General features: G+C 37.2%; 1 protein-coding gene across 1 annotated transcript in view; it reads left to right on the forward strand.

The window, feature by feature from the left end:
- The window catches only part of LOC111543248 (histone-arginine methyltransferase CARM1-like), a 195,929-nt gene that overhangs the window by 21,899 nt on the left and 150,263 nt on the right, over window positions 1-23,767 (forward strand). Inside the window, 1 exon segment of the mRNA XM_023213107.1 lies at window positions 21,027-21,062. Coding sequence (XP_023068875.1) covers window positions 21,027-21,062 — 36 coding nt within the window.

A 23,767-nucleotide genomic window follows, 5' to 3' on the forward strand; every position in this document is an offset into this window, starting at 1 on the left:
CAATATTTGCTTCACTCACTATCTCTGGGGACAATGTGGAGGATGAATGGGGCACCAAAAAACTCAAGAAAGGAAAAATGAGAAAGGTAGGAGGATGCTTCAGCATGCGTCTTAGGAATAACGAGGGCTTGACCCAGGGCAGTGGCCATGGATGTGGTGAGAAGGGTGTGGCGAGAGTTGAGGAGTGATCCTGAGCTAGTGTGTGGGGCTCTCTCCTTTCTGTAACTGCTGTGTGGGGCACTGTAAAGTGGTCGCTAGAATTGCTGTCACTCCATCTTCGAGCTTTCACTCATTACGGCCTGGAATGGCCCTGCTTGAAGCTTTGCGGATCCTTGGCTTGATTAGTCAATGGCATATTCAACTTGATGTCCAGCACCACATGACCTGGCTGCATTAAGCATTGCCTGCATTGCTCACATTTGAGGTTCTGCTTATTTGTTTTCTCTTCCTTCTGTCCCTGAGTGTGGTTTTATTGTCATTCGTAATGAGAGCATGGAGAGTGCTCTTTGGATCTGACTCTGTGTACTGTAGTGAAGTGATTACCTTTTGGTTTAACTGCCTTGGAAGGATTCCTCTGGCAAATAATTTTCATCAGCGTGAACCAGGCTGTATCACTTATTTATATGCCAATCAGATTTAATTTGCTCTCTCCTGAGATACATGTGGGTCACAGATTCAGGAGTATCATGTGAATGCCTCCATTCTTACACACCAAAAGAGATTTCTCTTTAATGTGACTTAGTTTATTGTTCAAATAGATATCCTGCTTTTAGAATAACTTGTTGATTTGAAATTCTAGTTATTCCACTACATTCTAGCCTTCCCAATAAGATCACGTCAAATAAATGCTTTGAAGGACAAATGGAAACTCAATTCTTTTAAGCTTTTTTGAGGTATAATTAATATATGAAAAAATGCATGTCTTTAATGTATACATTTTGATGAGTTTGAACATATGCATGTACCCACAATACCATCACCACAATCAAGGTACTAAACATATCCATCATCTCCAAAAATTTCCTTATGTTACTGTGTGTATTTGTTTCATTTTGTTGTTTGGGTAAACACTTAACACGTGATCTATCCTCTTAACATATTTTCAAAAGCACACTGTCCTAATTTTAACTATAGGTACTGTGTTGTACAACAGATCTCTAGGACATGTTTATCTTGCATAACTGGAACTTTATGCCCATTGAGCAACAATTTGCCATTCCTGCCTCCCCTTAGCCCCTGGTAACCATCATTCTATTCTCTATTCACTGCTTCTGTGAGTTTGACTATTTTAGATACCTCATGTAAGTTGAGTCATTCAGTGTTTGTCCTTCTGTGACTAGCACATTTTACTTAACATAATGGTCTCTAAGTTCACTGATGATGTTGCAAATGCTAGAATGTTCTTCCTTTTGAAGGCTGAACAATATTCCACTATATGCATATATCATATTTTCTTTATCCATTCATTCATCACTGGACATTTGGGAATTCATCCATTCATCTATTGATGGACATTTGGAATCTCAAGTCTAAAGACGATTTTTACCCTATTCTGATTGTCAATGGAAATAATTTATAAAGCCAAGAACTATGATCCACTCTTATTCAATACAAAAGTTCCACCTGGGTCTGATGTTTTAAAGAATAGCCTTAGTGAAAAATATGGGGCTCTAATTTAAGATTAATAAATTACAATCTTGATTGAGATCATCAGCATTCATTCTTTTTCTGTTGCTTTTAAATTTTACTCAATTGCAAATTTAATGTATGTTAATGACGTAAAATTTTCAAGGTGCAGGAAAACTCCAAAAGGACGAACAAAACATCACTACATGGATATAATTACTTTTGATATTTTGTGTATATGCTACTGTAAAAAATACAAAAAGATTATCCTGCAAATATTTTGTCTTTTTTCTTTTATATTACAATATATTGTGAATATTTTCTCATGATGATTTTTTAACTAAATATTTCTAATGGTTGAATGATGTTGTTTCATGTGTGGACGGCCTTTACTTAATCAGTCCTCTCTTTGAACATTTAGTTTGCTTCACATTTGTACCGTTATACACTTTGTTACAGCAAAATGTTTTATCAGACACTGTCACACATTACTGTAATAATTTCTCTAGGACAAATTTCTATAGATTGAAATCAAATATTGTAAATACTATTAAGATTTTTGACAGATATTAATAAATTGCCCTATAGATCAAGTTATAATGATGATACTCCCACTAATATTGTACGAAGGTGCCAATTTCCTTGAAGGTTCACTAATTCTGTATATTAAACATGTTTAAAGGAGTTAAATTTATAAGAAGAAAACAACTCTATTAAAAAGTGGGCAAAGGACATGAACAGACACTTCTCAAAAGAAGACATTCATGCAGCCAACAAACATGAAAAAAATCTCATTATCACTGATCATTAGAGAAATGCAAATCAAAACCACAATGAGATACCATCTCACAACCAGTCAGAACAATGGTTATTAAAAAGTCAAGAAACAACAGATGCTGGTGAGGTTGTGGAAAATAGGAACACTTTTGCACTGTTTGTGGGAATGTAAATTAGTTTAACCATTGTGGAAGACTGTGTGGCAATTCCTTAAAGCTCTAGAACCAGAAATACCATTTAACCCAGCAATCTCATTACTGGATATATACTCAAAGGAATAGAAATAATTCTGTTACAAAGACACATACACGTGTATGTTCACTGCAGCACTATTCACGATAGCAAAGACATGGAATCAACCCCAATGCGCATCAATGACAGACTGGATAAAGAAAATGTGGTACATATACACCATGGTATACCATGCAGCCATAAAAAGGAACAAGATCATGTCCTTTGCAGGGACAGGATGGAGCTGGAAACCATTATCCCCACCAAACTAACACAGGGGCAGAAAACCAAACACAGCATGTTCTCACTTATATGTGGGAGCTGAACATAACAGCACATGGACACAGGGAGGGAAACAACACCCACTAGTATTTTTATATGTTTCACATGTTAACAGGCCAAATGTTATTCTTCCTTAGAAATTGCCTCATAATATTATTTATTCGGTTATTTGAGAGCTTTTTCTTGTTGATGTATATGAAACTTTTCATTTTTTAAGATAATTTTGAATACCTTTTATTTAACTATTTCCCAAGATGTACATTTTCCTGATTTTTATATTTTAAAAAGTTTAATTCTTTCATTGTCAATTTTTCTTTATAAATTTTGCTTTTGTATATTCACTTATGCCTTCTCTTTCCTAAGATGTGAGAAACATTTCGCTATAGTCTGGCTTATTTCTAAAATGTCTACTTACTCTTTAAAAAGGTAATGTTTATTTGGGTTTGAGCTGTTAGGTAAGAATTTGTATCAGGTAGGATTCAGCTCAATTGCATATGAGAGGAAACTCCCAGGTAAAATGTCTCTAAAAATATTGAAGTCCGGTTTTCTCTGACATAAAATAGGTTCAGTAGTTACCAGTCCAGTGTTGGCTTCAGGACATCTTTAAGTACTGAGCTATCCTTCAACTTGCTAGTCTACCATTCAGCTCCTACTCATATTAATGGCTACAGAATGGCTGATAGAGCTCCAGCCATCACATTTGTTTTTGAGACAGCAGAGTTGGAGAAAGGGGGAAAGAAGGGTGGATTTCTTCCACTTAAAGGAAGTTTCCCCTCTGCCATGAGATTAAATTTGTTTATTATTTGTTTAAAAATCAATTCATCCTATATTGACTTGAAATGCCATTCTTATAAAATACTAACTTATTCAATACATTTATTTCTGTTTTTATTTTCCCACTGTTACATTCATCTGTCTGTCCATGAATGTACTGATAGAACACAACTTTTAGTTATAATTCATGATATTGTATCTGGCTTTTTATTCATTTCACTCCTATCCTCCAAAAAAAGAAATCCATAGGTTTTTTTTTTTTTTCATCTTTTTACTTTCTTGAACAAAATTTAAAATCATAGGAAAATTTCCTCACAAAAACATTGAACTTCTTGTTGGAATTATAGGTAACTTCTAGACTTTGCATTTATCTATCTTTTACGCATTGCAGATTTTGTAGTTCTTTTCTGTTTATATGGTCTGGTCCTTCACATATCTTGCTAAGTTTATTTCTATTTGTTTTATAATTGTGCTGCTATTTAAAATAGAATTATTTGAATTAGACTTTTTATAACTTTGGGTTTTTTGCAGACATATAGAACTGTTGAGTAATTTTATTTTTCACCCTGTTGCCCTTACCAGCGTGAATAAGTTTTAAGTTGATTTTTTTGATACTTTCAGATCCATGATCATACCATCTCCTTTACAATGCTTAGACCTTGTTATTGTTTGGATTTTTGTCCCCTCTAAATCTCATGTTAAAATTTGATCCCCATTGTTAAAGATGGGGCCTGGTAGAAGGGATTTAGGTCATGGGGGCAGGTCCCTCATGAATGACTTGAAGTCATTCTCACAGGATTGAATTCTTGCTCTTACTTCCCTTGAGATCCGATTGTTAAAAAGCATGGCAACTCCTCCCCTCTCTTTCACTTTCTGCCATGTGATTTATGTACACTGGCTCCCCTTAGTCTTCTGCCACGAGCAGAAGGCACCTGAAACCTTCACCAGAAACAGATGCTGGTGCTATGCTTGTACAGCCTGCAGAACTGTAAGCCAGATAAACCTCTTCTTAATATAAATTACGCAACCTCAGGTATTGCTTTATAGCAATGCAAATGGGCTAAGACAGACTTCTTGTTTATTTTCATGCCTTATTACATTGGCTGCAATGCTCAGGATAATGATCATTAGAAATTCTAAGAACAATGTAAATTAATAGAAATTTCTGCGTACTAATTGGTCTCGTTTGTGACTTTAAATGAATTTCAAAGTTAAGTCCAATATTGATCTAGGTTTCAATACAAATTTTTTTTAATAAAGATGTACCCTAAATTGCTTAAAGTTTATTTTTCAACAAAAAGCTGTTTTCTTCTTGTTCTTTTATTTTTCTGCATTGATAAAATATAGCACATATTTTCCTTTGCCATGTTAATATGACACTAATATTAATGACTAGAGATGCTGCTAAGGGTATGAGACCTGGAGCCAGTCTGCCTAGGTTCAAATCCTGACTCAACTTAGTTTGGGCCACTATAACAAAATACTAGGAAGTTTGTAAACAAGAGAAATTTATTTCTCACAGTTCTGGAGGCTGGAAGGTGCTGGCAGATTCAGTGTCTGGTGAGGGCTGGTTCCCCACACACAACGCCTTCTCACTGCATGCTCACATAGCAGAAAGGGAAAACAAGCTCCCTTGTGCGTATTTTATAACGGAAGTAATCCCATCTGTGAGGGCTTTGCCCTGATACTAGAGTTACTTCCCAAAGGTCCCACCTCTTAATCCCATCAAATTGCGGGTTGTAATTTCAATATACAGATTTTGGAGAGACACAGACATTCAGACCGCAGTACTATCATTTACAAGTTATATAACTGTGGTACTTCTCTTCATGCTGTCACAGGTACTTCACTTGCAAAATGGGGATTAGAGTAATACCTACCTCAGGGTTGTTGAGAAGATTAGGTATTCATGCATATAAAGGTCTTAGAACAGTGCCAGACAAATAATAAATGTGAGCATCATCATCATCATGACTACTTTTGTTGAACCTGGAGTAGCCCTATATTGTCATACCATACTATTATTTTATTTATCTTATCATTAGTAAAACCATAGTTATGAAAAAGTTAAATCATACTACCAAGGAGATAAAGCGAGTAAGTGCTCTAACCCAGATGCAAAGCTGTGTTGTCTCCATTTTGCCTCAATAATCCTAATGGGATTTAAGTTTTATTTTGGGAGTATCTTTGTCAAGTTTTATCATTGCATTATATTGCCTTTGTAAATGATTTAGGATACATTCCATCTTTTTCTTTGCTCTGAAGCAGTTTAAATAGCAGAGAAACTACCTCTTCCTCAAATGTTTGATAAAATATTGTTTGTGAAACCATCTGGCTTCAAAATTTTCTTGGAGAAAATTCTATAGAGTGTTTCAATTTTTTCCTCAGAACCGGGCCAAAGAGTCCTAATTTATACTCAGGGAACCGACATGTAGGGAATGTGTGTTGTATGTAAGGCATTGAGGTGGGGGCTGCTGGCAAAAGGCCATGAATAAGGCATCTGAAGGAGCTTATCAACTAAGAGGGTGATAAGACTGGTTCAGAAAGAGAAGATCAACAATGTATGGCAAGAAATGAATGTAATGAAGGCTATGTTTAATTCCTGTGAGGTGATACTCACGGACCAGAGTGATTCTCTACCCTTCAAGGTAGGGCTTAAAATGGGCTTTTAAGAGTAGCTAAGATTAAATAGAAAAGGGGATGTTTATACCTACTTATAAACAAAACACCACTTTGAAAACAGGATCCTAGAACTCATATGCTGAGAAATTTGAAGTCCCTTTCTTTGTCCTCCTCCTCCACTGACCTTTTTTTTTTTTTTTTTTTTAACTTATCAAGCGAGGAGATACATAACGCAGAGCAATGGGAACAGACTTTGAAGCAACACAGACTGGGGTGAGCTGATACAGATACTTAATAACCTAGGGTCCTAGGTTTCTATTTGTAGAATGGGCATAAGAAATGCCACCTCATGATGTAGCTGTGAGGCCCAAATGAGGTAAAGCATTTGAAAACACTCAACACAGGCAGTTAGCTGCTCAGTTCTCCTAGATTTCTTCATGTTACTATGAGCAATTGTTGTCAATCAAAAGAAACATTAACTGTGGTAAATCAAAATCTTTTAAAATCCCTGCTCCAATCTCCCTACGCAGGCCGATGTTTTAAAACTCATGACTCCATCTGCAAACCATACAGAACCACTTATTCCTGGATCTGTCACATTCATTTGTGATACATTTATTCACTAGCCTATTATATAGACTGTTTCCCCATCTTCCTTGTATTTCCTTTCTACTTGGCAAGCTCTTACATTTCTTCCAAGGCTCAGATTCAATGTAATGTCTCCTATGAGGACTCTTCCAGGCAAAATTCATTGCTTGTTTTTCTGAGGTACTACAGCATTTTGAACACATCTCTTCTCTTTGCACTGTGTACTCTCTCAAGGCTGTGGCTACAGTTTATTTATTTTTGCACTTTTCCTTAGTGCCAATCGACAGTGTCTGGCTTATATCAGATGCTCATAAATGTTAGTTGCACGTGCATATAAGAGTGAATCCCCAAATCAAGGATTGCAGACGTCTGCTTTCACCATATCTACTGCAGGGCAAAAACCAAAATGAATTTCCAGAACAGCTCTTGAAAGTGAAGTTATTTTATGTCTTTTCATTGGCAACCCCCACTTTTTTGTTAGTATAGCTGGTGAATCCACATCAGAGCAACTCTCCTTGAGTGGGTGACTACAAGATGATAGTTAATTTCTAGAACCAAAAGGAGAAATCTGTTGATTTGACAAAACCTTTACTCAGACAAGATATAGACTATACAATACTTGGTTATCTTAAAGAGACTTTCACAATGAAACTACATTTACATTTGAGAGAGGCAGCATTTCAGGTAAAGTAGAAAGAATTTTACACTCCTATGGCAAAATACACTTTTTCTAGATATATTATTATAATGGGGAAAACATTTTTTTTATACACCAATAGATCCAAACCACTCGCCAGTGTTAAAAAAAAGTCAATGAAAAATACCAAGTTTTTGATATTTTGTTATCTGTAATGCTCTTTTATTCTTTTTGTTTCTAATGTGGTTTAGGAAGCTAACAAGGCTTCAGTGACTGTGTTGATTCACTTGTTTAATTCAATGAGCATTTAAAAATTATAATCTATGTGCTCAAAACAGTAGATATGTATTTGATAAGAAAGAATTGGGATTGTAAAAAGAAAAAGATCTAATCCTTTTCCTGGAAGTTCTAGAAACAACGGACTCTCTGACACCTCATTGCTTTTCTTTTTCTTTTTTTTCTTTTTTATCATACTTTAAGTTCTAGGGTACATGTGCACAATGTGCAGGTTCGTAACATATGTATACATGTGCCATGTATGCATCCATGTCCCTACAAAGGACATGGTGTGCTGCACCCATTAACTCATCATTTACATTAGGTGTATTGCCTAAAGCTATCCCTCCCCCCTCCCCCCACCCCACAACAGGCCCCAGTGTGTGATGTTCCCCTTCCTGTGTCCAAGTGATCTCATTGTTCAATTCCCACCTATGAGTGAGAAAATGCAGTGTTGGGTTTTCTGTTCTTGTGATAGTTTGCTGAGAATGATGGTTTCCAGCTTCGTCCATGTCCCTACAAAGGACATGAACTCATCCTTTTTTATGGCTGCATAGTATTCCATGGTGTATATGTGTCACATTTTCTTAATCCAGTCTGTCATTGATGGACATTTGGGTTGGTTCCAAGTCTTTGCTATTGTGAATAGTGCCACAATAAACATACGTGTGCATGTGTCTTTACAGCAGCATGATTTATAATCCTTTGGGTATATACCCAGTAATGGGATGGCTGGGTCAAATGGTATTTCTAGTTCTAGATCCTTGATGAATTGCCAAACTGTCTTCCACAATGGTTGAACTAGTTTCCAGTCCCACCAACAGTTTAAAAGTGTTCCTATTTCTCCACATCCTCTCCAGTACCTGTTGTTTCTTGACTTTTTAATGATCGCCGTTCTAACTGGTGTGAGATGGTATCTCATTGTGGTTTTGATTTGCATTTCTCTGATGGCTAGTGATGAGCATTTTTTCATGTATCTGTTTGTTGCATAAATGTCTTCTTTTCAGAAGTGTCTGTTCATATCCTTTGCCCACTTTTTGATGGGGCTGTTTGTTTTTTTCTTGTAAATTTGTTTGAGTTCTTTGTAGATTCTGGATATTAGCCCTTTGTCAGATGAGTAGATTGCAAAAATTTTCTCCCATTCTGTAGGTTGCCTGTTCACTCTGATGGTAGTTTCTTTTGCTGTGAAGAAGCTCTTTAGTTTAATTAGATCCCATTTGTCAATTTTGGCTTCCTTTGCCATTGCTTTTGGTGTTTTAGACATGAAGTCCTTACCCATGTATATTTAGAAAACCCCATCGTCTCAGCCCAAAATCTCCTTAAGCGGATAAGCAACTTCAGCAAAGTCTCAGGATACAAAATCAATGTGCAAAAGTCACTAGCATTCTTATACACCAATAACAGACAAACAGAGAGCCAAATCATGAGTGAACTCCCATTCACAATTGCTTCAAAGAGAATAAAACACCTAGGAATCCAACTTACAAGAGATGTGAAGGACCTCTTCAAGGAGAACTACAAACCATTGCTCAATGAAATAAAAGAGGACACAAACGAATGGAAAAACATTCCATGCTCGTGGATAGGAAGAATCAATATCATGAAAATGGCCATACTGCCCAAGGTAATTTATAGATTCAATGCCATCCCCATTAAGCTACCAATGACTTTCTTCACAGAATTGGAAAAAACTACTTTAAAGTTCATATGGAACCAAAAAAGAGCCTGCATTGCCAAGATAGTCCTAAGCCAAAAGAACAAAGCTGGAGGCATCATGCTACCTGACTTCAAACTATATTACAAGACTACAGTAACCAAAACAGCATGGTACTGGTACCAAAACAGAGATACAGACCAAAGGAACAGAACAGAGCCCTCAGAAATAATACCACACATCTACAACCATCTGATCTTTGACAAACCTGATGAAAACAAGAAATGGGGAAAGGATTCCCAATTTAATAAATGGTGCTGGGAAAACTGGCTAGCCATAAGTAGAAAGCTGAAACTGGATCCCTTGCTTACACCTTATACAAAAATTAATTCAAGATGGATTAGAGTCTTAAATGTTAGACCTAAAACCATATAAACCCTAGAAGAAAACCTAGGCAATACCACCTCATTGCTTCTCTGCCTTGAATTGCAGGGGAGCTGAAGAATTGCCAAGATGGGAGTCGTAAGTAAATTCGAGGGAGCAGTAGGCTTCTAGAGAAGTTGTTAGAGGCATGGCACACTATTGCACTCAAGATAGAATGAAAAGTTACTTACTTCTGATTTGAAAATATTGCTCATAGAGGTGTTTAAAATTTCAGTGTGAACAGGGCAACCAAAGTCAATAATACTTTAAATGTACATTTAAAAATAACTCAAAGAGTATAACTGGATTGTTTGTAACACAAAGAATAAATGCTTCAGGTAATGGATTCTCCATTTTCCATAATGTGATTATTGCTTGTTGCATGCCTGTATCAAAGTATCTTATGTATACCATAAATGTGTACACCTACCTTGAACCCATAAAAATTTTTGAAAATTAAAAAATGAAAAACAAATGAACAACATTTGGCAGGAGTCAATGCCTTTTTCAGACCCAGGCATCAAAGCCCTGTAAAAAATAAATAAATAAAATAAAATTTCAGTGTGGTGTCAGCTTCAGCGTTTATTTCTTTTTCTTCTTTCTGCTTTGGTTATGTGTAGAGGGAAGGATGTGGAAGAAAGGAGGAAATGGTTAGGAAAAATCTTAAGGCTGGCCTGGAGGCTAGAAAAATGAGCATAGTTTGCCTTTTTATTTTGTTTTATACGGTGAATAGACCATGTGCATCTGAACTGGAGTGATGCTGATGTGGTTCCAGTCAAATAAACAATTCTGGGTCCTTTTTGTGTACCAGGTCCTGCAGGGGAATCAAAGATGAGGAGGACACAATTCCTGCCGTTGGGCAGACTGACATCTTGCAAAATGTGTAAGACTGGGGTACAAATGGGAGAATGAAATAAGTGTGGTAAGAGAGGTGCAATGTGCTGTTAGTTTAGTGGAGTGAGAGAGAGAACACATGCCAGTTGGGGGCAATCAAGAACAGTTCCATGGAGATGGTGGCATTTTAAATGGGTATTGATAAGTTAGGTAGAATTTTCAGTGGCAGAAAGGGAGTTTTATGTATCACTTCAGAGGTCCATTCTTCCCAGTTCACATCCCTGCCACTACCATAATTATAAGTGCTTCTTGGAAAGCAGCTAGTAGTTTTTGTGTCCAGAATATGGCATATTAAGGGAAAAGGGAGTTGGCTGGGCAGAAGCAGAAAAAGTGGCAGGTGGGGTGCATGGGTTACAATTCTAGGCAGGAGAGATTGTACTTTAGTATTCGGTGGGGACCTTTGAAGGTTTGAGGACAGCATTTCTGTGAGTGTACCTGTGCTACATTAATTACAGTCTGGCAGTTTGGGGTAGGATGAATTCATTTTCAATGGCAGGAGCAGATAGCAGTGGAGAGACTATCATTGTTGTCCAGTTGAGGTGCAATGAGACCATAGAATGGACAACGTCAAGGGATTCAAGCAAAATGTTCTTAGACTTGGCATCAAAAGCACAATCCATAAAAGGAAAAATTGTTAAGTTGAACCTTATCAAAATTAAAAACTTTGGATCTGTAAAAGATTTTGTTAAAAGGGATGAAAAGATAAGGTACAGAATGAGTGAAAACATTTGCAAGCCACATACCAGACAAAGGGCTAGTATCTAGGCTATGTGAAGAACTCTTAAAACTCAACAGTAAAAAAACAATCAAATTTGAAAATGGGTAAAAGATATGAACAGGCATTCACCAAAGAGGATATACAGATGACAAATAGTCATATGAAAAGATGTTCAGCATCATAAGTCGTCAGGGAAATGCAAATTAAACCCACAATGGGATATCACTATACAACTATCAAGATGTCTAAAATAAAAAATAGCGACAACACCAAATGTTTCTGAGAATATGGAGAAATTGGGTCATTCCTCTATTGCTGATGGGAATGTTATGTGGCACAGTCACAATGGAAAACAATTTGGCAGTTTCTTATAAAACTGTAAGTGCGGTTACCACACAACCCAGCAATTGCACCATTGGGCTTTTATCGCAAGAAAATGAAAACTTATGTTCACACAAACTTGTACATAAATATTCATAGTAATTTTACTAGTATTAGCCCAAAACAAAAATGACCCAGATAAATGGTTCAGCATTTGAATGATTCCACAAACTGTGATAAATCCACATCATGGAATACTACTCAGAAATAAAAAGGAATGAAATATTGATGCATGCAACAACTTGGTTGAATCTCCAGGGAATTTTGATATGTGGGAAAAAAAGCCAAATACTAAAAGGTTATTTACTATATAACTCCATTTACATAATATTTTTGAAATGATCAATTTTTAGAAATAGAGAATAGATTAGTGGTTGACAGAGGTTAGAGAAGTAGGGTGGGGTGGGAAGGAGGTGGTGTAGTTATAAAAGCACAACATAAAGAATACTTGTGAGTGTCTTGACTGTTGTAGTGAATGTACAATTTACACATGTGATAAAATACACACATACACATAGAGGCATGAATATATGATTACAAGTAAAACTGAAGACATTTGAATAAGATTAGTGGATTGTATCAATGTCAATAACCTGGTTGTGATAGTATACTAAATGTTACCATTGCGAAATGCTAAATATTACCATTGCAAAATATTATCATTTGAGGAAACTAGGTGATATGTACATGGTAACTTTATATTTATTTTGTACAACTGCATATGAACTTACTGATCTCAATAACATTTTCAATTAAAGTGGAAATGCAAATGGACTAAGGTTTTGATAGAATATTTTTTCCTCCAAATAGTAGAGGCTTTCATATAACGCCTGGATTGGATTTGGTCATAGTCTAGATCTAGTAAATGTTAAAGGGAAGACATCATTCTGCGTGACAAATGAACTGAAGTGGCCCTGAGATAGAGACTAGCAATGGCTGACCCTCATTCTAGTCCTGCAATGCATGGGTGTTAACAATACGTGGGTATTAACCAAGGGAAGTAACTACATCTTTGAGGCTCAGTTTCTCCATTTGTAAAATTGGGCTAGGTTATCTGTAAAGGTCAAGTAGAGCTTTGACATTCTAGGATGGTAGGGCATATCCAGGACATCTTTTCTCTGCACCATACTCCAGCCAGCATCTGCCTGGGCGGCTTTTGTCTTTTTTTAGCCATTTCACCAGCACCCTTGCTCTGTTCTCAAGCACTCTTCTTCCTTTTAACAAGTAACCTCATACTTTTCTTCCCTGTTACCCATCAGCCTTCTTCCCTTGCATAATGTATTAAGGCATTAACCTACTAGAAAGGAACTTATGTTTTAGATACAAAAGTTTCTTAAAGAGTGGAAAGTCCTAAAAAATAAATTTTAAATGGTGGAATTTTCAGGTAGAATTTCAGAGTCCAGTTGAGAATAATCATTTGGGCAGGGGATGTCTTCCCAGCTGCACCTATCTTTTGTGATCTTAGACAAGTTATACAAATGTGTGTGAGCCTCAGTTTCTTTATCTGTGACATGGAGATATTATGACCTACCTTCCATGAACTGTTTACATTATGTTCCCTTTATAGTATCTGTGACACAGAGGCATGCCAAAAACAAACAAACAAACAAACAAACAAACAAACAAACAAAAACGCTTGCAATTCCTTCTACTTCTCTCTCAAATGACTCTCAAATAATAGAGAGTCTGACAAGATTAGCTTCGCTAACTTGATGTTCAGTTATAATGACATCACTTTTATTTTTCCACTTAATCATTTTGAGGCTCTTTTTAACCACATGAAGTGAACATTTTCCTCAATGTCTCTCTCACTTTTCATCTAAGAACTTCAAGGTTTTACTTATCATGAGGGACCAACCCTACTTTGGCCAATCCTACTTTCAAGCATGCGAGAACCAAAGGGCCTGACTCGAAATTGGTCATTCGCCAATTTTGACTGTCATTGCTACCAGTACTAGTGCTGTTGCTTTTGAAAACTGATAGCCCACAGTCTTGCCTGCCTACATCCAATTGTTACGGTTACCTGCAGTGGCAGATGGACTACCACGCTGTTTTGTGCAGATGTTGAGACTGACAACCCCACATACACCAGGAGGCTATGCAAAAGTTTATTGCTTATGTAATTTTGATCTCTAGCAAGAGCAAGGCAGACCTCTCAAGCAGTTCTGAATGGCTTGAAAGCAAGGAAAGGACACTGGCCTAGGTTTTTATTGTGGTCAGGAGGTGGGACCAGGGTGGAAGTTCCTGCACATGGGCAAGGGATTGCCTGTTTGAATCAGGAGGGATAATCTAGGCTTTCTTATCAGTTTACCTAGATGTGGGGCACAAGAGGCAGATGGAGGGGTGGGGTTTAGAAACTGTCCGCTGACAAATATAAAAAACCGAAGACCCCTCATTTCCGCATTTCTATGCAAGGAATCTCTGTATGTGCACACTCAAGGTGATAACTCATTGGCTCGCACTCAGCTGCTCAATACTATGCCTGGGTAGCAGACATAAAGAAGCTTCCAGATTCAGCCAGAACCAGAATACTCGCAGATCCCACAATCTACCATTGAACACATGCCCCTGGTCCAGACTCTCCCTTTCCTCATGGTGAATTTCTCATTGGGGAATTCACTGGCTTTTCCTGTCAAAGAAATCTGCCCACGTTGGTCCAGCAAATCATTATGGTAATATAGCATTTCAAAAAAGAATAGAGTCTAGGGGTTCAGGGCTTTTCTATTCAAAATGCATCTTGATCTCTATGCAAATGCATCCACTTAGTTCTCTACCTTCTCTCCCTACTCCTGTTAAGAATGTGGCCTCTGGAATGAAGTTTCCTGGGTTTAAATCATAGATCCACTAGGAACTGTGTAATCCCAGGCTGGGAGCTTAATCTCTGGATACTTAAGATCCGCAGTCTAAAAAAAACGGAGTAACATTTCCCATGTCAGAGGGTTTTCAGGATTACATGAGATTATGTATATGAAGTGTCTTGCACTGTGTTTAGCATAAAGTAAGCACTAAGTAGATATTATTTATTATTAATTCAAATTGTTTTTTCAAAATAACACATACATGTAATTAAAATTCAAATAGGACTTTAGAGCTTATAATGAAAAATGAAAGATCCTTGAACCATCACTTCTCCTGAGTCCACTCCCTAGAGGCAAATTTTTAGCTAAACTAGCTGTTTTCCTTTTTTTTTCTAGTGTTGACTCCATTTTCTAAAGAATATGTTTTTGATGATATTTGTTGATTTATCAATGTTGGACATTCCCTAATGACTCTGGTGGGTGAAAATTCAACACCCTCATAGTATCCTCATAGCCTCACTTCTCTTCCTGCCCCTTTCCAGTATGGTTGTATTGTAATATTCGTGCACTTATGCAGATATTCTTCATTGCAGTTGCGAAATTTCCTATCTTGCAAACATTTTTTTTGTTTAAAGCTTCCACCTGTGACATGACTGTCATCATGATACTTTCCATTACTCATCCCTCATACTGGATATTAGAGAAAAGCCTTCTCTGTTTTTTCCAGTTACTTCTCTGTATTGGTTATTATTACTGGGATGTTCTCCAGTAGTTTCCTAATAAAAAGTTGTTGGAAGATAAGCCATTTGAATTATTTTATGCCTGGAAATGTATTATCCTACCTTTGCATGATTGATTGGCTGATTAGGTATAGAAAATTATTTTACCCTATGATTGTAAAGAAATTCTTCAATTTACCTCAAGCCTCTAGGGTCACTATAGAAGTCTGCCGTCACTCTATTTCACTTCTTTCATCTGTGCCCTATTTTCTTTTTTCTTTCTCTGGAGGCTTTTAGGATTTTAATTTTATCCCTATGCTCTGAACTTCACAACAATTTGCGTTGCTGTATATAATTTTTCATTCACTGATCTAGATATTTGAGGAGTCTTTATCACCTGGAGACACGTGTCCTTGATTTCTGAAAATTCCTGGTTTCTTTGCTAAATTCTTCCCCTCTGCTTTCTCTATTCATTCACTCATTCTGAATGAATGAACTTCTATTGGCTGAACAGTGGAACATCAGAAGTAATTATTTAATATTCTTCTCTTTTCTCTCATCTTTTCTTTGTCATTTTTCTTCTTGTTCTATTATTTTTAGGTGATTTTCTTGACTTACCATTTAATTCTTTTATTGAATGTTTTATTTCAGCTACATTAAAAAATTTACTGTTTTTCTTTGCTTTGTTTCTTTTTCATAGCATTCTGTTGGTAGTTTATTAACACAATATTTTTTCCTGATGTCTTAGCTTCTAAAATGCTACCTGACACTTACAGGTGCTTAATAAACAACTGTTGAATGAAAAAGTCTTCTATATCAATTATATTAAATTTTTTCTACCGTTTTCTGTTTGATCTCTGTCTCCTTGAAGTTCTATTTCTGTTTTTGCTTTTCTTTTCATTTTGGAGGCTTTCCTCAAATAGCTAGTATACTTTGGCTGATCATTCATTTTGATGTGAGGTTCTAAGAAGCAGTTTTGAAGTTTTGATTATTGGTATGACTTCTAGGCTTCATATAGGGTAATCTGGTGACTAGCTGCCTATACTAGATTTGTATTGCTGCTTAACAAACTACCCCAATCTTAGTGGCTTAAAACAATAACCCAATATTAGCTCACAGTTTCAGTAGGTTAGAAGTCCAGCAAAATGTAGCTGAATTCTCTGTAGGGTTTCAGAAGGCTGAAATCAAAGTACTGGCTGGATTGAACTCTAGTCTGGAGGATCTGAGAAAAAAAAAATCTGCTTCCTAGCTCATCTTGTGGTTAGCTGAATTCAGTTCCTTGTGGTTGTAAGACTGAAGTTCCATTTCCTTTCTGGGTGTCATCTGGGGTTGCTCTCACCATCTAGAGGCCACCCACATTCCTTGTTCCCTCCATCTTCAAGCCTGCAACAACGTGCTGAATTCTTGTCATACTTGAAATCTCTGACTTCCTGTATTTAACCTATAGACTCAGATTTAAAGGATTCATGAGTTTACCTCAGACTCACCTAAATAATCTCCCAAACCAAACCTACAACAAAACCAAACAACGGTTTCAGTACTCATAATTGGTGGCGATATTATTAGTATCTGTATTTTGAGTTTGACATATGCTCTTTAAAAGTCGTCTTTCCATCTCTTGTGGTAATCTCATATTTGGTTGAACCTCTTGTCTTAACTCTAAAGCCTCTTCCAAATCTTTTGTTTCTAGTTTATTTTTCCATTTTCTTCATTTCTCCTCTGCTATTAACTTTGGCCCCTTTCAACCTGAATCAATCCTTTTCAGTTTTTCTTCACTATCATCACTTCAGAAAAAAAAAAAAAAAAAGAAAACTAAAGTCTAATCTTAGAAACAAAATTCTCCTTACTAGGTAGAGAAGTGAGAGAAGCTGTGAATATGCAATTTATTACTGTTTTTGTGACATCTCATAAAAAACTGTGTAATATGATTAGTATTGTTAGCTGATTTTATTTTATTATTATTATTTTTTGAGATGGAGTCTTGCTCTGTTGCCCAAACTGGAGTACAGTGGCTGGATCTCAGCTCACTGCAAGCTCCACCTTTTGGGTTCACGCAATTCTCCTGCCTCAGCCTCCCGAGTGACTGGGACTACAGGCTCCCGCCACCTCGCCCGGCTAGTTTTTTGTATTTTTTAGTAGAGACGGGGTTTCACCGGGTTAGCCAGGATGATCTTGATCTCCTGACCTTGTGATCCGCCCGTCTCGGCCTCCCAAAGTGCTGGGATTACAGGCTTGAGCCACCGCGCCCGGCCAGCTAATTTTAATATTAGTTTTTTTGGGAGTTCCAGAATCATGTATTATGGAAGTTTCTTTCTTTTTGGATTATGGAACAAATCTTTCTTTTCATTCATTCTCTGTGGTTGTTTATTAAAAATAATAACTGCACAGTTATCTACATACTTTATTCCATCTGTATAGGTACTGCCTAGGTAACTATTTTTAGTTACCGATTTCTGGGAAATACAGTCCTTAGGTAGACTAACTTCCTATTTCTAGATAGGGAAATATTAAGAGGGTCACTTAGCATAGAGTTTGCATCTGTACTATATTATTAGATAATGAGTTATGTTCTGTTTAGTATAATTTATGAATAAAAATATTTTGTAGAACCCCTGTTCTAGACTTTGCCTGATATCTAATATTCTTGGTCAACTAGTGTTGTAGTTTTCCTATGAAGATTGGACTTTTGCATTTGTATAGGCTGAAAGGAAAGGGGTATATATTTAAAAAGTAGAGAAATGTTGGTTAAGAGAAGCAAGGACAATCCTCTTGACTTTACCCTGTGGCATTTTCTGTGGTTACTCATCTGCACTTGTAAAATGAGTGAATCCTGGATTTCTTGGTGTGCCTTTGGAAGTTTTGTCAGAAGAGGCTGAGGGAGTGGGTAGAGTAAGGGTCTGGAGTCACCATCGTCATAATTTTCTTTGAAAGACCTCTGGGCAAATGTGATTTTTCATCAAGGCTTGGGCTTTCCTCAAGCTGACTTAGTTCTGTGGATATGAACTTTTTCTCCTTATTCGTTTGCTGTTCCTTGCTGCTCAGGCCTTGCCCTTTGAAGAAGTAGCAGAGTGCTGCTGATGGAAGCAAAGTTCAAAAGTAAAATGATAGTAAATATACAGAGGCAGTCAACCAACTGGGCCACTGAAAAGATGAAATGAGATGATTGTGAAAGGGAGTCAGAGTGTTCTGCAAATGTAGTTATTTATAGTTATTCATAGTAGTAGCAGCAGCAATAATAAAGTCACAGAAAGGTAACTGCTCTGAGCCTCGGCCTAACGCACCTGGGAGAGAGTCCCCACCACTTCATTCTCCATCAGGGTTGTGGCGTTTCTTGTTGTTAGAGTTATGTGTGTTCTGCAATAATTTTTAAATAATATTTCATTTTTCTAATGTAAATTTTTATACTAAAAAAATACATTTCTCACTTGATAATATATTTTCCCCTAAAATAGCTGCAATTTAATCTTGATTCCATTAGTTAACAGAAATCATTTAGAATGTTTGTTTTATGTATTAACCTGGTTAGTACAGGACAGGAAAATATACAACACAAGAAGTTATACGATTAGCAAAAAGACATGGGAAGATGTTCATTCTCATGGATGATTAAAAATGGGAATTAGGCCGAGCATGGTGGCTCACACCTGTATTCCTAGTACTTTGAGAGGTTGGGGTAGGTAGATCACTTGAACCCAGGAATTGGAGAGCAGCCCAGGCAACGTGGTGAAACCCCATCTCTGCCCAAAAAATAAATAAATAAATACAAAAACAATTAGCCGGGCAGGGCGGTGTGTGCCTGGGACTACAGGTCCCAGCTACTCAGGAGGCTGAGGTGGGAAGATGGCTTCAGCACAGGAAGGGGAGGTGCAGTGAGCTGTGATCCCACTACCACATTTTAGAATAATAGTAATACTGGATGCAGTAATTCCTTAATAAATATGTTTAAGTGAAATACCAATGAATAATCTAATAAAAGAAAAAGTTAAAAGAATGAGGCTGGTGAAATACACTAATGGTAGTTTGTTTTTTGTTTGATTGCTTTTTACCAAATGAAAATAGTTTTCTTGTTTTTGTTTGTTTGTTTGTTTTTGTTTGTTTCTGATTGTAAAAATAAGTAGTCACCTAGAAATGTCAAACAAGGCAGAACTGTATAGAGGGAAAAATTAAAATGACCCCAAATCTTCCCATCAAGAGGGAACCACTGTTGACATTTTGGTCAGTATGTTTTTATTATTATTATTATTACTACTATACTTTAAGTTCTGGGGTACATGTGCAGAACGTGCAGGTTTGTTACACAGGCAAACAGGTGCCACGGTGGTTTGCTACACCCATCAACCCGTCATCTACATTAGGTATTTCTCCTAATGATATCCCTCCGCTAGTCCTCCGCCCCCTGACAGGCCCGGGTGTGTGATGTTCCCCTCCCTGTATCCATGTGTTTTCACTGTTCAAGTCCCACTTTGGTGAGTATCTTTTTAAACAGCTTTCTTTTCTTTTCTTTTTTTCCTTTTCGAGATGGAGTCTCACTCTGTCACTCAGGCTGGAGTTCAATCAATGGCGCGATCTCGGCTCACTGCAACTTCCGCCTCCCGTATTCAGGCGATTTCCTGCCTCAGCCTCCCGAGTAGCTGGGATTACAGGCACCCACCATCATGTCCGGCTAATTTTTGTATTTTTATAGAGACAGGGTTTTGCCATGTTGGCCAGCTGGTCTTGAACTCCTGACCTCAGGTGATCCGCCTGCCTCGGCCTCCCAAAATGCTGGGATTACAGGTGTGAGCCACAGTGCCAGGCCTTAAACAGCTTTCTATGAAGATAAAAACAAAATTAAATTGCTACTAAGATAGATACATGCTGTCTGCAACCTGAACATGGAGGTATACTGTATTTGATTTAACCAACTGTGTTAGGTGATAGACTCAGCTTCTTTGAATTTTCTAGCTATAGTAAACAACTCGTAAGAACATCCTTGAATATGCATCCATCCACACTTGAAAAAGTACAGCCTGGAAGAAATAATGATAAGTAGAATGTCTAGCAAAGAATACATAAATTTTAGATTTTGATTCATAAGGGCAGAATACATTCCAGAAATACAGAAATGTACAGTTCCAATAATAGTCATTCACTATTTTCTTATATTCTCTCCAACATTTGATATTATCAATATATTTTTTAAATTTTAATGAGATAAAGACTTCATTTTTTAAATTTATTATTACTGAGATTGTTTTTTCACTTTTTTTGCTATTAGCATTTTTCTAGTTGCTAATGCCTCTTACTAACTTTTATTCTATTTTTATTTTTATTTTTTTGAGACAGAGTTTCACTCTGTTGCCCAGGCTGGAGGGCAGTGGCCCAATCACAGCTCACTGCAGCCTCGGCCTCCCAAGGCTCAGGTGATCTTCTCACCTCAGCCCCCATGGGCCACCACACTTGGCTATTTTTTGTATTTTTAGTAGAGATGGGGTTTCAATGTGTTGCCCAGGCTGGTCTTGAACTCCTGGGCTCAAAAGATCCAACGGCCTTAGTCTCCCAAAGTGCTGGGATTACAGGAGTGAGCCACTGCACCCAGCCTCTTACTGACTTTTCAATAGGGATGCTTGCTTCTTATTTTTTAGAGCTAATTGTATATTGGGAATATTAAGTCTTTATGCATGTTGAAAATATTTTCTCAGCTTATCACTGTTTTTCAATTTTGTTTAAAGTGTTTAAAATTGTTTTACATCAGTATATTTTAAATTTTTGAGTAGTTACTTGTACTTTCTGGATTTTATGATATGCTTAAAAATACCTTCTCCACCCATATTTTAACAGAGGATAGGGATAGGTGAAGAAAGAGAATAATATATAGACAGACATTTTGCAATTTATAAAAATAGGGAAAAACTCAATTTATATTGTAATCAAATCACAACAAAATGAACAACTACAAAACAGAAATTCTGAGCCTTTCTGAATAAAGAAAATTGAACCAGATAAATTTTGAAGGTTTTTATCTCTTCTGGGATGGTACCAATACATGGAGAAATACTTTTACTGATTCAACAAATATCTATTAAGTATCAGGCACTGTGCTTTAGTTTTGACTGAGAAAAAAAAGGCATTGATTCTGAAAATAAAGTAAAATTACTACTGCCAGCAAAGAGCTTATAGACTACAATAGTCATGTATGTACCAGAAACAGTAGGAGCCTACTTTATCTTATTCTACTTCTAAACCATAGGAGGAACAGTTGGCAAAATACTAAAAATTCTAATTTCTTGAAAAACATTTCTTATGATTTCAAGATAGCATACTTAGAAGAGCCCCAGCGTCCCTTCTTCTGCATCTGCATCCATGGTTACTTCCCTGAAAGAAGGCACTGATGCCTTTGAGACACTGACTGGACTGTAATACGTAAACCTGTAATCATGTTTGATGCCAGGAAAGTGTTTTCAAAACATCTGTACTATTTAACCAGCCAAGACATTTTGTGAAAAATATTTGTGAATGCTTTCATCAAAAGATACTCATTCACTTGAAGTAACAGATGAAAACATTTGAAAATATTTGGTCATCTTAACTCTGTGTATGTGAGTGTGTGTGTGCGTTGAATGTGTGTGCATGAAGGTGCATATGCTCATGTGTAACAGTAGAATTTTACATATAATTATATCTTGAAGTTAATACACTTTCTGTATTTGATTTTATAAGAAAGAATGAAAGACCATAAGAATCTATCTTGGCGGCCAGGCGTGGTGGCTCACGCCTGTAATCCCAGCACTTTGGGAGGCCAAGGTGGGTGGATCACCTGAGGTCAGGAGTTTGAGACCAGCCTGGCCAACATGGAGAAACACTGTCTCTACTAAAAATACAAAACAATTAGCTGGGCGTAGTGGTGCATGCCTGTAATCCCAGCTACTTGGGAGACTGAGGCAGGAGAATCACTTGAACCTGGGAGGTGGAGGTTGTGGTGAGCCAAGATCATGCCACCACACTCCAGCCTGGGCCACAAGAGCAAAACTCTGTCTCAAAATAAATAAATAAATAAATCTGTCTTAAAAATGGATGAAACAATAATAATCCCTTATTATTTTCATAGTAGTTGAGAAATTATTTTACCTTTATTATTCAGTCTTCACCAAAGCCTATGAAATAAGCACCAATATTTTAATTTTACATGATTGATTAAAAAATATGACTCAGTGTGATTAGGTAATTGAAGTTCCTGTTGGCTTTCAAAGATAAAAGTAAAACCCCAAGTTCATTGCTCTTTCCACCATACTGCATCACACTGTGCTAAAGACCTGTCTAACCTGTAAAAGGAGGTTTAGCAAGTAAGTTCTTAACTATTTAAGCTCTGTCTTTATCATGATTTTGTCAGCACATTGTGGTAGAAGGAACATGAGCTTTGGAGTCAAATACTGTTTAGTTTAGCCTAAAGCTACCTCCTTGTAAATTCAGCCTAAAGGTTTCTCTGGACATAGCGAACATAGTAACATAATGGAATGTGTGAACAGACTATAATTTACTCTTGTACCAGTCACCAAGTTTCAGCCAATCACAGGCAACCAACTATTCAGATAAGACCAAAGCCAAGCTCGAATCAATCCAGCTGTTGCTGCACCTCACTTCGTTCCTTTTTCTGTACATCACTTTGCTGTTTTCTGTCAGTAAATCCTCCCAGACCACATTGCAGAGTCACAGTGGCTCTGAACCTTTTCTAGTTTGGGAGTTGTCTGATTCATGAAGGATTCTTTGCTTAATTAAACACTGTTGGATTTAATTTGTTTAAAGTTTTTCTTTTCTTTTTTTTTTTTGAGATGGAGTCTCACTCTGTCACCCAGGCTGGAGTGCAGTGACTCGGTCTTGGCTCACTGCATGCTCTGCCTTCCAGGTTCACACCATTCTCCTGCCTCAGCCTCCCGAGTAGCTGGGACTACAGGTGCCCGCCACCAGGCCCGGTTAATTTTTTTTGTATTTTTTAGTAGAGACGGGGTTTCACCATGTTAGCCAGGATGGTCTTGATCTCCTGACCTCGTGATCTGCCCGCCTCGGCCTCCCAAAGTGCTGGGATTACAGGCGTGAGCCACCGCGCCCGGCCTAAAGTTTTTCTTTTAACAACACCTAGGTTTGAATTCCAGTTCTGCCACTTATTAGCTGTGCATATTTGGGCCTAAATGCTCTGTCTTGCCTTCACTAGGAACCTTGACAATGATAACACAATGGAGATTTGTTGTGATAGTTCTGGCAAATAACAGGCGATCGAGAATGTCTTCGAGACACTGACTTAACTCTCCTGGGATGCTGTCAGGAGACACACAGTTGACTTGGGCACTGTAAGAATTGTGGGCAATGGGCCCCTGGACATAGAGGCAAGAG

This window comes from Piliocolobus tephrosceles, chromosome 14 (assembly GCF_002776525.5).
Source record: "Piliocolobus tephrosceles isolate RC106 chromosome 14, ASM277652v3, whole genome shotgun sequence".
Lineage (NCBI taxonomy): Eukaryota > Metazoa > Chordata > Mammalia > Primates > Cercopithecidae > Piliocolobus > Piliocolobus tephrosceles.